Source organism: Hyperolius riggenbachi, chromosome 1 (assembly GCF_040937935.1).
Source record: "Hyperolius riggenbachi isolate aHypRig1 chromosome 1, aHypRig1.pri, whole genome shotgun sequence".
Lineage (NCBI taxonomy): Eukaryota > Metazoa > Chordata > Amphibia > Anura > Hyperoliidae > Hyperolius > Hyperolius riggenbachi.
Genome location: NC_090646.1, coordinates 79,909,309 through 79,927,085, shown reverse-complemented (window position 1 = coordinate 79,927,085; position 17,777 = coordinate 79,909,309). Strand labels below are relative to the sequence as shown.

Below are 17,777 nucleotides of genomic sequence, written 5' to 3'. Positions count from 1 at the left end.
GTATTACAGGTAAACAATACATACGCTAAGGCCTCGTTCACATCATCCGTCACCACATCATACGCGCTTCAGTGCGCATTTGGAAGCGTGTATGACGTGGTGACACGCAAGAACGGCAGAAGCTCATAGACAGCCCTTCTGCCAATCACATCTACTGCGCTGCTCAGCAGTATGATGCGCTATGATGCGCTTGCGTACTGCTGCCTGCATTTTGCCCGCATGCGCAGAGCTGACCCATTCACTGTCAATGGATGGGATCAGCAGCGCAGCCGGTAGCGGCGCAGATGGTGTGCAATAGTAAGCGTTGCGTTCTGATCGCACAGCCATCTACGCTGTGTAGATGTGAACGAGGCCTTACCTTGAACCTCCTCTGTGAAGAAGTCTTGACAGAACTAAACTGCATTGCACGCTCATATTTTCTTTAAACCTGGTACACACATCCAATTTTGACAGGCCAATTTTGCCCCCTCATGTAGAATGAGGGCCAACCGTTTTTCAATACTATGAACAAATTGAATAGGTAAGTTCTCATACTACATGAAAGTGGTAAAATGTGTGGTCATTGATAGGCCAATCAAAAATGAATGAGTGTACTAGGCTTCAGGCTTGACAAAAATGGATGTATGACCATCGGTACATAAACACTCAGATATCTCACAATCAATATCCCACAGGGGGAAACTTCAGTGAACGAATGGAACATATGTTCTCTAAACCACCCATATGCGAATCCTTACAGGCGCCCACGCTCCACACAGCTCATCAAAAGGTTTATTTGTTGCATTGACCCGAGGAAGCAGGGAAGGGCCTGTGAAATGTGTTGTCAGCTATTTTTGAACATTAAAGATTCCTTTTTCCTAATTCTTGTTTGGGTCATCACATTTATCGTTTTTCTTCTGTGTAGTAACCCACTCCAGAATACACATATATTGTGTGCCTCCCTAACATCCAAAACCCCCTTGTCATATATAGACAAGGTAATGACTGTATCTAAACACCCAAAATCAATTTTCAAAGAAAATAGCCTAATTATTAGTCAAGTTGTATATACATCATCGTAACAGCAGACAACAGTTCAATAAAAATGTCCCAAATAATTCCAGCCATCTGTTGTTTTGTTTAAAGCCTTTGGCCTGTGTGCTTTGCGTTGGGATGTCAGGTTATCCTCGTGAAAATGAACCTGAGGTGTACATAAACTTATGAGATAAACAATTATATTTATCCTCCTACTCCAAAAAAATGACCTTTTTAGATATCACAGGGTTTTCTTTTATAGTTAAACATTTACAAAGTAGGTTGAATGTTTGACTGTCTCTAATCAGTGGCAGCCTATTAAGTGTCCTAGAGTTAGAAAAAGGCCAATAGTTCATGCATTTTATCTTTTCTTGCCCTCAGAAGTTGTATTCTGCCAGGAAAACTTTTATTGCTATAATTTGCTTATCAGTGATGTTAACTATATTCCTGACAAGGTACCGACAAGACAGGAGCTGTCACGTCCATGCCTAGAAATGGACTCTTGCAGGCAAAATAAAACAGCCTGGTTATTTATGTTTTTTTTACTGTATATACATGTTTATCTCATGTCACATGTCGCCTCAGGTACACATTAATATATCCCCTGACCATAAGGCTGGGCGTTATCACAGCTAGCTAATAACACAACAGGAGACTGTGGTCATATACACAAAGTTTATAAGGTGAAGAAAATGCAAAAGTTCATTTTGAAATCATTGTCAAATACATTTTACAGTAAACATCAATAAGACACACGGCACCATACAGGGATATTACAAAATATACAAAGTTCCGTAAAAAAACAAAACAAAAAAATAAAATGCCAGTATAAATCCGATGTAATAAGCTGGAGGTGAAGAATCAGTTGTGTACGTTATACTGTTATGTGAAGTAAGGAAATAGAAAAAGTTAAAAAACAGGTCACCTGAGACAAAGTTCAAGCGTCCTCGTACTATGGAGCCCAGCGCCTCTCCAGGCGTAACAAAATATTACAATCAAGAGAAATATCAAGATTTCATGCTGGAAAAATAGGAATTACCACATTAAAGACTATATACTGTGTATAAAAATAGAGACCGTCATGCCAGGCCCTCTCTTAATGCTGCACGGGGGGGGGGGGGGGGGGGGGTTCAGTCCTCAGGGATAAATACTTACCTGGTTCCACGTAACTGGGACTCAGGTGATGCTCTGCCCGCCTCCTTGGCAACGCAGTCGCAGCTGTTTCCAAAGGCTGCCAAAGCTCTTCAGAAACCTCTGCCTGTGTTGCTGCATCCAGCCCCCAGCTTCACAGCCACCAATTAGGCCGCGATTACTTAGCAAGCGGCAGGGCAACGTACATAGGGGTGGCCAGAGCCTTGGTAGAGATTTAAAAAAAAAACAGCCGCTTTTAAGAGGGAATGGAGCGATCACCTGCCTGGGTGAATTAAGTCAGATTAGTTAAGTATTTAACCCCGAGCCCCTCCTGCCCAGTAATGTACCATTAAGACAGATCCTGTCATGACTTTAAAGGGATACTGTAATGGGGTCGGGGGAAAATGAGTTGAAGTTACCCGGGGCTTCTAATGGTCCCCCGCAGACATCCTGTGCCCGCGCAGCCACTCCCCAATGCTCCGGCTCCGCCTCCAGTTCACTTCTGGAATTTAGGACTTTAAAGTCTGAAAACCACTGCGCCTGCGTTGCCATGTCCTCACTCCCGCTGATGTCACCAGGATTGTACTGCGCAGGCCCAGTATGGTCTGTGCCTGCGGCGTGCGCTCCTGGTGACATCAGGGGAAGCGAGGACACGGCAACGCAGGCGCAGTGGTTTTCAGACTTTAAAGTCCTAAATTCCAGAAGTGAACCGGAGGCGGGGCCGGAGCATCGGGGAGTGGCTGCGTGGGCACAGGATGTCTGCGGGGGACCATTAGAAGCCCCAGGTAACTTCAACTCATTTTCCCCCGACCCCATTACAGTATCCCTTTAAGTACTCTACTCTTGTAACCTACAAGGTAGGCACTGGCAAGGCTGGGATCAGTACAATTCTCCAGGGCTAAAGATCAATCATGACTCTGCAAACCCAGCCTGGATACACTCAATGATCCTCTATCAGCGGGCCGAGGTTTCCCCCCCTTGCATAGGTCATATTGCTATGTAGGGATGGTCAGTGAGATGCAAATCATTTCCAGATAATGCAGCATTCTGCACATTTTCTATGCAAAGGTATCCAGCTTGAGAATAGACCAGCTGAATTTCCCAGTGGCGGCCTCTGATTGGTCCATTTTCAAGCTGCATACATTTTCCACTTCATTGGTTGGCTCAAAAGATTGTTTCCGAATTGATCGCAATGATTGTATTGAACAGTCGAACGTTCGGGAAATTGGATTGGTAATGGGCACCTTAAAAAATGATGCAGACTTGCAGTTTATCTTATCCTGAATGTTCTTTCCTTTTGGGGGTTGGGAGGGGGAGGAGTGGAAGACCTTCAATGTAACCTAAATACAATAGATGTTACCTAGGAAAATCTGACTCAGGCTACATTGGTTTCCCCACCCATCACTGCAATGAGGAAGAACGTGGGGGCTGGAGGTACCTAAAGTAACAACTACCTGACTGGACTTGGCAGTACAACAGCGATACTAGAGGCACCCAAAAATGCATGAAATATTTACAAACCGTTTAAAAAAAGGTAAGCCTTGGTCTTACCTTACAGAAGACAGTTTGTAGTAATATCAAACACTTTTGATGTAAGCACTAAGGGTGATCAATGATATGCAAATGTTTCCAAGTCAACGCAAATGTATGTAAATTTGTATGCAAATATATGCAACTTGAAAATGGACTGATCAATTTCAACCTGGGTTTAAAGAGGTGGGTTCTAAGAATCCTAATAGCAGACAGAGGCTGGCTGTGCATATAATTACCAGCCTCTGTTGCTATATGTCGTCCCTCCAGGGACCCCCTGCGCTCTGCCCCCCCATAAATCTCAGCTGCAGCGTGTCACCAGCCAACTGTTTACAATTGCCTATCAATCTCCGCCGCTCCACCGCCTCCTCCATAGCTCCGGTCCCCGCCCGCATCCCTCCAATCAGCGGAGAGGGAAGGGACGCGGGTGGGGACCAGAGTTATGGAGGAGACAGGGAAGCGGCGGAGATTGATAGACAATTGTAAACAGACGGCTGGTGACAGAAGGCTCTGCGGGGGTGGGATTGAGTGGGCAGCATGATGCTCAGGTTACAAGGTACAGTTATGCAGGGGCGGAGCTTTTTTTAGATTACAACCTGCAGCTCTGGCAGTCCATTCTGCTCTAAACTAAGCCATTAAAAATGAATTACCTTGAGCCCAACTACTTGAGAATAAAACCAGCTCTACAGCGATCTAGGAAAGCATTTGTGCCTGGGAATTGTGTGATTAATACAAAGCCCCATTTGTTACTGTTACTTCTTTCCTCTCTCTGTAGGTAATTAAGCATTTCTTCTTCTTTTTTTTCATATCCATATATTTTCAAGGTAGGAAAAACCGACAAAGGGTAACAAATTACACGAATAAGTTAAGACACAATCATTAAGGGAAAAAAATACACATATAAGACAACAATTTTTCCTTAAAGGTCCTTAAAACAAGTCTTCCGTGCAGAAGCTGGCCAGGCGCTTTATCTTTCTCCCGCGTTTTAATTTAATGCATAATTAAACTGGTTTGCAAACTTCTCGTGGCGCCTCTTATCCATTTGGTTCATTGCGCTTATCACCCGTTTCACCGCTCCTCTGCAAGAAGAAGGTAGAGAGAGAAAGGAAGTCGTTAGCCCCAAATTGCAAGCGTAGAGCGCCGCTCGAGTAAAAGTCAAGTTGGAATGTTTATAGATATGTTTAAGAAAAGAAAAAAAAAAAAAAGGAAAGAAAAACAAGGCGGTATCATTAATTACCGATCGGTCCTCCTAACACTGCGCTGATGAGGCAGAACAAATTAGACGTGTTAAGTAAATTAAGTACGGCAATACAAATAGTTTTAATTCAACACGGTTTTAATAAGAGGAGTGAAGTAATGGAAGCCTCGCTTTAATGTGCACATGCCACCTTTGTCATTATTCTTTACCGCCGACCTTACAAGATAAATGGCAGACTTCCAAGTTTTCCGTGCGAGGAAGGCTGCAGCGGACAAAGGCGCGGCATCCTTGTTATCCAGTCCGGTGTGTTGTGACTGAATATCAACTTGGCGTTCAACCTGCTGGTTCCTTGTACGCTGAGCTGGTTAGTGACGGGTGACTGTCACAGACATTCTTACCACAAAAAACATTGGTCCCCAGAAAGAAAAAACAGACATTGGCCTCAATTCACTAAGCATTACTGCATTCGGTAATGTTGAAAAAAGCTGATTTTACCAATCACCTTCCCAAATTTTAATTCACTAAACAGATTACCGCATTGAAAACGAAAATTACAGACTAGTCAGGTAAATACCTCAAGAAATGTCAAGAAATTGCAATTCAAAGAATTATGTATTCAGTTAATTGGGCAAAAGTGTTCTGTATTTTTCTCCAGCTCTGACCAGCCGATAACTCACTCTCTCCATGCTCTCTCCATGTGCATCATTGACAGAAAGCCAACAGAGAGAGCCAGGCAGGCAATAGGGAAAGCCACACAGCCCTGCTTCTCATCCTGATTTAATCTGATGTGGAAGGCGGGTCTTCACTAAAGCAGATCAGGGGAAGGTGACTTTTTTTTTTTAGACTTTTCTGCATCCCTTTAGATGTGAAAATCTGTATACTGTTATACAGAAGAGCTCCCCCTGGTGGCTGCAGAACATCTAAAGGAATGTCAGAGATGCACTGGACAGAAAACCCTGACTTGTACATGCAGCTCCCTGCCTCACCGCTGACCAGCTCCACTGCTGGTGACACTTACCGAGCAGGGCTTAGTGAACTGAGGCATGTTTGTTTGTTAAATTAACAAACTTCTGCCTCATGCAGAAAATCTTCAGTGAATTTTGAAAAAAAAGTATAAAATACCGAATGCAGTATTTTACCGACCTAAATTATTTTACTGAACTGCCCTTGGTGAATTAAGGCCTTAATCAGGGTGTGGTGGGACACTAGTAAGTTTTGTCAGGTTTTTATTGCTGTCTGGAGTGAAGGACGAAATGTCTTCAACAGGTACACAGACAACATTAAAAACCCAATATAAGTTCTAAACCTCCCTTACCCTGCTGGGAGTGCTTTTGCTGATGTGCAAGTGCCCCGGTTAGGGTCCATTAGCGAATGTGATTTTGCAGATGTTGGGATTTGTGATTCTCATTCAGCAAAATGAAAATCGCATCGCAATCGCTCCAAAAATGCTGCATGCAGTGTGTTTGCGATTTCTGCAGTGTGAATGAGTTCATAAGGATACACTGTATACAATCCCTTGCTGATCGCTGGTGATGAGCAAAGTGCTGGAAGACACCTGAAAAGCACCAAGTGTGAATGGGCCCTAATGTTGTATGCCATGGCAGTGAATACTAGCTTCGGGGCTGTGTCAACAAGCAGTACTGGTGCGGGTTAAAGAGAACCCGAGGTGGTTTTTACTAAAGCTAGTAGGACACAGAGGCATGTCCTGTGCACAATGACATGCCTTTGTGTCCTTACTGTGCGCTCCTAGGGTTCTCTTTAAGGTGCCCATACATCAGATGATGTATGGGCAAATCGACTAAGAGACAGATCTCTCTCTGATTGGAGAGGGATCTGTTGGGCGACCGACTCACGATCAATTTCAGCATAAAATCTTTTGGGAATCGGCCTAGTGATGTGTTGCCCCTGGCAGTATCCATCCAGTGTAAAATGCAGCCCCCCAATCCCTGTGCATTAATACTCTGCCTTTCGGTGTCCACAGCTGCCTCCACGCTATTCCTCAAGTGATGTCACACGCATCCCACACATGCAATACGTCGGCAATCACATGAGGTGCTGGTGTGTGAGAAAGAAGCAATAGCGGCGGACACCAACAGGTAAAGCGTTCATGGACAGGGCCCCTAGGGGGCACATTTTACACTGGGGGGGGGGGAAGCACCGGGGGTTTGGTCATGTTCATCGCTCATCCCAATATCGAACTAAATGCATCTTCTGAAAGGGTACAATTCCGAACCGGAAATTCTGGATCTTACACATTCACATGTGCGGAAAACAGCACGTTTTGGATAAATGTCCAAACCAAACCAAAATGGATCCGCACTTGTGTCCAAAAGCAGGCAAAATTCTTTCTTGTCAAGACATATCGAAATGAGTAAAAAAAAGGCACATACAGTTCATGCCAAAATTGACATGTTTGGACTGGTTGGTCCTTAAAGTGGATCCGAGGTGAACTTTTACACATTGCATAATTGTGTTCCTTTCCTATTGTTTATAGGGCATTCCTCAAGCCAAATACTTTTTTGTTTTTGTTTTAATACTCTAATTCCCTATAAACTAAATAAGCTACACCCACAGGTTCAGAGAGCCTTGGCAGTAGCAAGGGCTCATGGGAGCTCAGTCTGGGCAGGAGGAGGGGGAGGTGTTACTAGCCATTGATTTCAGAGGCAGAGGGGAGGAGGGAGGAGGAGAGGGGATTAGTCTGATGGCTCAAGATACAGATAAGCCTGCCTCTAGGTAATGTTTACAAACAACATGGCTGCTGTCATTGTATCACAGGAATAAATAATCATATTCTATTAAAACTGTTTACAGCTAGCTTTGCTGTGTAAACCATCTAAACTTTAGATAAGATATGTAGACAAGTTACTTGTTATAGTTAGTTTTTCATCTCGGATCCGCTTTAAAGGGAACCTTAACTCTAAAAAAAAAAAAAAAAAAAGAGTTTCACTTACCTGGGGCATCTACCAGCCCCCTGCAGCCATCCTGTGCCCTCGCAGTCACTCATGACTCCTCTGGTCCCCCGCTGCCAGCTAGTTTAGTTTTTTGCCGACTAGGAGTCGGCCGGCCGCCATGCGTACATTTTTACGCATCCTCGCTGGTGCAGGAAACCATTGCAGACATCAACAAGTACATTTTTACTTGTTACGGGTGTAATGCATAAAATTTTAACCATTACACCCGTAACACGTAAAAATGTACTTGTTGATGTCTGCAATAGCTTCCTGCACCAGCGGGGATGTGTAAAAACTTACGCATGGCGGCCGGCCGAATCCTAGCTGGCAGCGGGGGACCAGAGGAGCGATGGGTGACTGCAAGGGCACAGGATGGCTGCAGGGGGCTGGTAGATGCTCCAGGTAAGTAAAACTCATTTTTTTTAGAGTTAAGGTTCCCTTTAATCATAGCCTCATACTTTGAATAGCTTTAGGATGTGCGGCCTAATTCTGGACTTCGCTGAAATTATTTTACTTAATTTTAAACCAACCTCAGTTCAGTCATAACGCTTGGAGACATTGTTAGAAGGACAAATTGTTTGGCTGAGCATCCATGTTCAATCCTTTGAGTGGGGTGGGACATTAGAAGGCGTACCTATGAAAGCACCGCATGTAGAAATGGGTGAAAATATATGGTACTTTTACAGATATTCTATTATCCACTATAATAGAATATCAGTAATTTTACTTTGCCCTAACCTAACCTATTCTCACACAGGACCCTCCCTCTTAACGCCAAACACTTACCTTAACCCCCTCTATGCCTAACCCTCCACACAAACCTAGCCCTTAAGAATCCCCCACCTAACACTTATGCCCCCCTACACACCTAATCCTTAAGCCAGTGAGTAGTAAGCGCCCCCTATTTATTGGGCACCAAATTTCCCTTCAACACCGATATTTTCATCGTAATTCAGGGGAGATTTGAGGGGCCACGGCACCTGATAAAGCCCTGTGCCCATTGCCGCTAATGTGATTAAGCTGCTATAATGAGAATGCTGGTGCATATGGTTACATTTGGCTGAGCGCACCAGTTATGGGCACGCACCCATTAAAATGCCGGCACTGAGGGAAAATATGAGTGCCTGTGCTGCTCACTATTTATCAGGCACCGCGGGCAATCAAATTTCTCCTCACTGGTAATATGTTAATGGGCACGCAATAGAAGACCTTCCTCTGTAAAGAAATATAAAAAAAACTCAGGTCAGTAGATTTTACTTCCTATACACTGTATGCTGGGTGTGTAGTTCAAAAAACTTAGACGGAGGGTGTTTTATATTAGCTAGCATTAGACTAACGAGTTGGAGTCGAGGAGTCAGCGCCATTTTGGGTACCTGGAGTCAGAGTCGTGGTTTCATAAACTGAGGAATCGGATGATTCTATGGAGGATGGTGCATAGGGCACGGCTTCAATCACCCGGATCAGTACATAACCTATTGTTCATCCTGCTGTACTATATATAGGTCAACTGCCTGTGGATAGGATGGCATATGCCAGAAACCTCCAGTATTTACCGCCCTAAGCAGTCTCTGATGGCCTTTTGTTGACATTAGAACAGCGGTAGAATACCTCGGCTCTCCAATTGTGATAAAACTACAAATCCCAGCATGCATTTGCCTTTATTAATCATGACTGTGGCTTTCAAGACTCCTGCAATGCATTGTGGGACTTGGAGTTCCTTAGCTGGAGAGCTAAGGTGTCCCTACCCCTGCATTAGGGCTGCGCTCAAAGTACTTTAATTCTATTGAGCCAACTACTACTACAGCAATTACTAATGTGGAGGGATTCAGGTCCCTTTCTAAGCTCAACCTGAAGAGATGAAGTCTGGGCACGGTTAGAAAAATGATCAAAGGACTACAGACTGTGGCTGATCTGTAACCAGCCTGCACTGAAACAAATGTCAGAATGACTGCTGCATTGAAATCAAAGGTCCAAGTGCATCGGCCCTGACAGAGAATCTACACCCATTGAAATTATGAAACAGTAATGAAAATATTACATCAAAAATGATTTTCACGTAAATAATATTACGATAACCTATATTTAGTGTTACTCAGTATAAACTCGGTATAGTTCTTCTACCAGAAGCCCTGACAAGCCGCGCAGAGATTGGGCGCCGCCATGACATGCTCCCAACGTGGAACGTCTTATTTACAATAACTCTGATCTGCTCGTCGGTGTTTCCACAGCTGGATGCATGATTTCCCTTCAATTCCACGCAGCTAATTAAATCTGGTTTGTTCTCAGGGAAAGGGCACTGCTAATTGATGTCTGGTGCACTCCTCGAGATGTCCATCCAGTTGTTAATTAAGACCTGTTGAGCACCATCGTATAATTTGCGCTGTGATACCAGCTGTCAGACACCATGTTTTATGATGCGTGCGGCGGTAGGAAGGAGCGTGCATGGGGGATAGGCAGCTCATCAACGTACTTATGTGCGCTGATAGCAACGCGGCACGCAAGCAAAATACCGCCTGAAGGTGACTTTTACAAAACAACATATGTCTGAGATGGTGGAAATCCAAACAAGACAAGACAAGTAACATTTATAATGCACTTTTCTCCTGCAAGACTCAAAGCGCCACAGTTGCAGCCACTAGGGGAGCACTCTATAGGCAGTAGCAGTGTTAGGGAGTCTTGCCCAAGGGCTCCTTACTGAAAAGGGGCTGGCTTACTTAACAGGAAGAGCCGAGATTTGAACCCGGGTCTCTTGTGTCGGAAGCAGAGCCCTTAAAGGATACCCGAAGTGACATGTGACATGATGAGATAGACATGTGTATGTACAGTGCCTAGCTAACAAACAACTATGCTGTGTTCCTTTTTTTCTTTCTCTGCTTGAAAGAGTTAAATATCAGGTATGTAAGTGGCTGACTCAGTCCTGACTCAGACAGAAGTGACTACAGTGTGACCCTCACTGATAAGAAATTCCCCCTTTTATCTCTTTCTTGCTCTCAGAAGCCATTTTCTGCTAGGAACGTTTATTATAGTTGGAATTTCTTATCAGTGAGGGTCACACTGAAGTCACTTCCTGTCTGAGTCAGGACTGAGTCAGCCACTTACATACCTGATATTTAACTCTTTCAGACAGAGGGAAAAAAAGGAACATGGCATAGTTATGTGTGTGCTAGGCACTGTACAAGATCTTCTCAAATAATTAGCATATTATTATTATTATTATTTAGTATTTGTATAGAGCTGACATCTTACGCAGCGCGTACATAGTATATAGTCTAGTCACTAACTGTCCCTCAGAGGAGCTCACAATCTAATCCGTACCAGAGTCCTATGTCTATTTATCATATGTATTGTAGTCTAGTGTCAATTTTTAGGGGGCAGCCAATTAACTTGAGAATCTTTAGGATATTGTGAAGAGAAAGTTGAGAGACGCAAGACCCAACACTCTGGATGAGCTTAAGGCCGCTATCGAAGCATCCTGGGCAGGGGTCTAGTCCTGGGAAAAGAAGTGAGTGGACTCACTTGGAGAACCTCGCGCGGCGCGCCGAAAATGGGCGTGGTCAAGCACACCGTGGGCGTGGTCATGGGTGCGGCCAAATATACATGACCTTAGCAGCGATGTAAAAGGTCTGCCGAGGAAGTTTGAGCTCTGCCGTAGTGTATCCCCCAAAAATAGATGTAATCTGACAGCATTTCACCAAAAAGACACATAATCTGGTAGAAGTTCATCCAAAATACAGATAATATGGAAGTGGTTCCCCCAAAATAGACAATGTGGCAGCAGCAGTTCCACCAACATACACATAATTTGGAAGCAGTTTCCCAAAATACGCGAAACATGGCAGCGGATCACCCAAAATACACGTAACACCCAAAGGACATATAATCTGGCAGTAGTGGTCCCCCAAACATACACAATCTGGCAGCAGTTCCCCAAAATACACATAATCTGGCAGCAGCCGTTCCCCTAACATACACATAATCTGGCAGCTGTTCCCCAAAATACATAACAGCGGTTCCACAAAAATGCAGATAATCTGACAGCAGTTCCCCCAAAATAGGTACCCCCAGGTAGCCAGGTCTATAGGTGTCCCCAGTATAAGTAGCCATGAGTATAGTAGTCCCCAGTATATGTAGCCAGAGGTATAGTAGCCTAGTATATGTAGCCAGGGGTATATGTGCCCAGTATATGTAGCCAGGGGTATATGTGCCCAGTATATATAGCCAGGGGTATATGTGCCCAGTATATATAGCCAGGGGTATATGTGCCCAGTATATATAGCCAGGGGTATATGTGCCCAGTATATATAGCCAGGGGTATATGTGCCCAGTATATATAGCAAGGGGTATATGTGCCCAGTATATGAAGGCAGGGGTATATGTGCCCAGTATATGTAGGCAGGGGTATATGTGCCCAGTATATGTAGCCAGGGGTATATATGCCCATTATATGTAGCCAGGGGTATATGTGCCCAGTATATGTAGGCAGGGGTATATGTGCCCAGTATATGTAGCCAGGGGTATATGTCCCCAGTATATGTAGCCAGGGGTATATATGCCCAGTATATGTAGTCAGGGGTATATATGCCCAGTATATGTAGGCAGAGGTATATATGCCCAGTATATGTAACCAGGGGTAAATATGCCCAGTATATGTAGGCAGAGGTATATATGCCCAGTATATGTAGCCAGCGGTATATATGCCCAGTATATGTAGCCAGGGGCATATGTCCCCAGTATATGTAGTCAGGGGTATATATGCCCAGTATATGTAGCCAGGGGTATATATGCCCAGTATATGTAGGCAGGGGTATATATGCCCAGTATATGTAGGCAGGGGTATTTGTGCCCAGTATATGTAGCCAGGGGTATATGTGCCCAGTATATGTAGCCAGGGGTATATGTGCCCAGTATATGTAGTCAGGGCTATAGTAGTCCCCAGTATATGTAGCCAGGTGTATATGTCCCCAGTATATGTAGCCAGGGGTATATATGCCCAGTATATGTAGGCAGGGGTATATGTACCCAGTATATGTAGGCAGAGGTATATATGCCCAGTATATGTAGCCAGGGGTATATGTGCCCAGTATATGTAGTTAGGGCTATAGTATATGTAGCCAGGTGTATATGTCCCCAGTATATGTAGCCAGGTGTATATGTTATATGTGCCCAGTATATGTAGGCAGGGCGATATGTGCCCAGGTAGCCAGCAGGAGGGGAGCAGCGCAGAGAAGGAGAGCTATGGGGACAGCGGGGATGGGCGGACATCTCCCCCCCCCCCATCCCTCACCTTCGTGCTCCCCTTCCTGCCTCTCCCCTCCGGCGTTTTGAAATGTCGGGCCCGGCGGCGAAAGTGGGCGGAGACTTACCTCGTTCCAGCCGCAAGGGACGCTCCGCTCTGTGTGTGGCTAGTCTGGTCTTCTAGCCGCACACAGAGTGGAGCGTCCCTTGCGACTGGAACGCGGAAAGTCTCCGCCCACTTTCGCCGCCGGGCCCGACATTTCAAAACGCCGGAGGGGAGAGGCAGCAAGGGGAGCACGAAGGTGAGGGATGGGGGGGGGGGAGATGTCCGCCCATCCCCGCTGTCCCCATAGCTCGCCTTCTCTGCGCTGCTCCCCTCCACACAAGCCAGTAGATGTAATCTGACTGCATTTCACCAAAAAGACACATAATCTGGTAGAAGTTCCTCCAAAATACAGATAATATGGAAGTGGTTCCCCCAAAATAGACAATGTGGCAGCAACAGTTCCACCAACATACACATAATTTGGAAGCAGTTCCCTAAAATACGCGAAACATGGCAGCGGATCACCCAAAATACACGTAACACCCAAAGGACATATAATCTGGCAGTAGTGGTCCCCCAAACATACACAATCTGGCAGCAGTTCCCCAAAATACACATAATCTGGCAGCAGCCGTTCCCCTAACATACACATAATCTGGCAGCTGTTCCCCAAAATACATAACAGCGGTTCCACAAAAATGCAGATAATCTGACAGCAGTTCCCCCAAAATAGGTACCCCCAGGTAGCCAGGTCTATAGGTGTCCCCAGTATAAGTAGCCATGAGTATAGTAGTCCCCAGTATATGTAGCCAGAGGTATAGTAGCCTAGTATATGTAGCCAGGGGTATATGTGCCCAGTATATGTAGCCAGGGGTATATGTGCCCAGTATATATAGCCAGGGGTATATGTGCCCAGTATATATAGCCAGGGGTATATGTGCCCAGTATATATAGCCAGGGGTATATGTGCCCAGTATACATAGCCAGGGGTATATGTGCCCAGTATATATAGCCAGGGGTATATGTGCCCAGTATATATAGCCAGGGGTATATGTGCCCAGTATATGTAGGCTGGGGTATATGTGCCCAGTATATGTAGGCAGGGGTATATGTGCCCAGTATATGTAGCCAGGGGTATATATGCCCAGTATATGTAGCCAGGGGTATATATGCCCATTATATGTAGCCAGGGGTATATGTGCCCAGTATATGTAGGCAGGGGTATATGTGCCCAGTATATGTAGCCAGGGGTATATGTCCCCAGTATATGTAGCCAGGGGTATATATGCCCAGTATATGTAGTCAGGGGTATATATGCCCAGTATATGTAGGCAGAGGTATATATGCCCAGTATATGTAGCCAGGGGTATATATGCCCAGTATATGTAGGCAGAGGTATATATGCCCAGTATATGTAGCCAGCGGTATATATGCCCAGTATATGTAGCCAGGGGTATATGTCCCCAGTATATGAAGCCAGGGGTATATATGCCCAGTATATGTAGGCAGGGGTATGTGTACCCAGTATATGTAGGCAGAGGTATATATGCCCAGTATATGTAGCCAGGTGTATATATGCCCAGTATATGTAGGCAGAGGTATATATGCCCAGTATATGTAGCCAGCGGTATATATGCCCAGTATATGTAGCCAGGGGTATATGTCCCCAGTATATGAAGCCAGGGGTATATATGCCCAGTATATGTAGGCAGGGGTATGTGTACCCAGTATATGTAGGCAGAGGTATATATGCCCAGTATATGTAGCCAGGTGTATATGTGCCCAGTATATGTAGGCAGGGGGATATGTGCCCAGGTAGCCAGCAGGAGGGGAGCAGCGCAGAGAAGGAGAGCTATGGGGACAGCGGGGATGGGCGGACATCTCCCCCCCCCCATCCCTCACCTTCGTGCTCCCCTTCCTGCCTCTCCCCTCCGGCGTTTTGAAATGTCGGGCCCGGCGGCGAAAGTGGGCGGAGACTTACCTTGTTCCAGCCACAAGGGACGCTCCGCTCTGTGTGCGGCTAGTCTGGTCTTCTAGCCGCACACAGAGTGGAGCGTCCCTTGCGACTGGAACGCGGAAAGTCTCCGCCCACTTTCGCGCCGGGCCCGATATTTCAAAACGCCGGAGGGGAGAGGCAGCAAGGGGAGCACGAAGGTGAGGGATGGGGGGGGGGGGGAGATGTCCGCCCATCCCCGCTGTCCCCATAGCTCTCCTTCTCTGCACTGCTCCCCTCCACACAAGCCAGGGAAGAATAAGTGGGTGGACGCCGTTCACCCGCGTCCACGCAGGACTCGACCCCTGATCCTGGGCCTCCATAACACCTGAGCAGTGCCACAGGCTGATTGCCTCCATGCCACGCCGCATTGAAGCAGTCATTTCTGCCAAAGGATTCCCGACCAAGTATTGAGTGCATAACTGAACATAATTATTTGAAGGTTGACTTTTTTTGTTTTAAAAACACTTTTCTTTTATTGGTCGGATGAAATATGCAATTTTTTTGAGATAGGAAATTTGGGTTTTCATGAGCTGTATGCCAAAATCATCAATATTAAAACAATAAAAGGCTTGAACTACTTCAGTTGTGTGTATTTGAATCTAAAATATATGAAAGTCTAATGTTTATCAGTACATTACAGAAAATAATGAACTTAATCACAATATGCTAATTTTTTAAGAAGATCCTGTACATACACATGTCTATCTCATCATGTCAAATGTCACTTCGGGTATCCTTTAACCATTACACTATCCAGCCATGACCAAGCAGTAGGATGAGTCCTAACAAGGTTTGATGTTGCATTCCACAACTAAACACAGAACTGAGTTATTGTATATGTGGCATGGTGCTGTAGAAGATAGCACTCTCGCTTTATGTGAGTGGGGCATTGGTTCAAACCTGGGCAGGGACACTAGCTGCATGGAGTTTGTATGCTCTCCCAAAGTTTGTGTGGGTTTCCTCCAGGCACTCTGATGTGTGGGTTAGGTAGATGGCTATTGTTGATATTTTCCACTAGTTTTGATCAATGTCATTGCACCTGCCAGTGATCAATCTACCCAAACAAATTTGACCAATAAGCTTCTAATCAAATTCAGACTATTTATCAATTTAGAAGAGTGATTGTTACAAGATCATAGTATATTTTCTGTACTAAAATACCCAGCCAACTCATGAAAAGTCAAGACACAGAACATTTATATTGCGCTTTTCTCCCGGAGGACTCAAAACGCCAGAGCTGCAGCCACTAGGATGCGCTCTATAGGCAGTAGCAGTGTTAGGGAGTCTTGCCCAAGGTCTCCTTTACTGAATAGGTGCCCGCTTGCTTATCAGGAAAAGACAAGATTTAAACCCTGGTCTCCTGCGTCTGAAGAAGAACCCTTAACCAGTTTACTATGCATTGTGACCCAGAACCAACTGGACAGTATATAAGGCTTAAAGGGAAGATCCGAGGAAAAAAAAAACTACCAGGGGCTTCCTCCAGCCCCGGCAGCCAATATGTCCCTTGCTGCAGCTCCGGTGTCCCCTCCGTTGAAGATGATGACCTCGCCAAGTCGGCATCTTCTGCACCTGCGTGAGTGCGTGGCTGCTCCACTTGCAATCGTGCTCACAGGGCTTGGAGCATTCTGCGTGATGCAGAAGTACTGCGCCTGCGCGTAACGCTCCAGACCACGTGAGCGTGATCATGAGCAGCGCGGGAGCGCGCTCGTGCAGGTGCAGAAGATGCCAACCTGGCAAGGTCATCATCTCCATAATCTCCAATATAACCGGAGAGGGTTATATATCGGCTGCCAGGTGCTGGAAAAAGCCCCAGGTAAGTTGAACTTTTTTTTTTACACTTCGGATCTTCCCTTTACAGAGACCAAGAATCCCACTATTAAGGACCTGTACACAGTGCATCAGTTGCATTGCAGAATAATTCTGCCCATACAATTCTATGGGCCTGTTCCCAGTAACTGATCACATTATTCTAACTCACTGCATGCAGGCTTTGTATTAAAGTCTATGCCCAGTGTCCATTGCAGTTCACACTCATAAGCGTGCGTTATGCAACTGACCACTGAGTACCTGGCCTAAAAAGTCCTCTGTTAAATGTAATTTTGCCTTCTTAAAACATAAGGTATTTGCGATAATTCAGCAGTAAGTGTGCAACTGTGGTTTCCCATGATGCATCACTCCCGAATATGCAAATCATCTCTTTATTCCCTTGGAAGCCAGGCAGCACATCCAGAACCGCTGGTGTATAGTGAGCCTGTAGCTAATACATATTACAGAGCCACATCAACACAACATACCAACATCAGCTAACTATACATCAGCAGTTCTGGATGTGCAGCCTGGCTTTCTGAGACATATAAAGATGATGTGCATATTCAGGAGTGGTGCATCATGGGAAACCATAGTTGCAGCTGACTTATTGCAAATACAGTACCTTCTGTTTTTAAAAAGGCAAAATGACATCTGTAGACTACAAGATCACAGTGCGTCTGCCAGTTCCATGATTCACTTCTACAGGGCGTTAAAGCGGACCTGAACTCAGAACTTCCTGTCTGCTCTAAAAGATAAGCAACAGCATAATAACCTTCAAAGAAAAACATTGTTTTGTTACAGCTGTTACATATCCTGCAATGAATCTGCACTGTTTCTATTTTCATGGAAGCAGACATAGGGTTAACT

General features: G+C 45.2%; 1 protein-coding gene across 1 annotated transcript in view; it reads right to left on the bottom strand.

The window, feature by feature from the left end:
- Positions 1-2,943: 2,943 nt before the first annotated feature.
- The window catches only part of UVSSA (UV stimulated scaffold protein A), a 129,417-nt gene continuing 114,583 nt past the window's right edge, over positions 2,944-17,777 (bottom strand). Inside the window, 1 exon segment of the mRNA XM_068275698.1 lies at positions 2,944-4,754. Within this exon segment, the coding sequence (XP_068131799.1) occupies positions 4,661-4,754 (94 nt within the window). The 3' untranslated portion in view covers positions 2,944-4,660.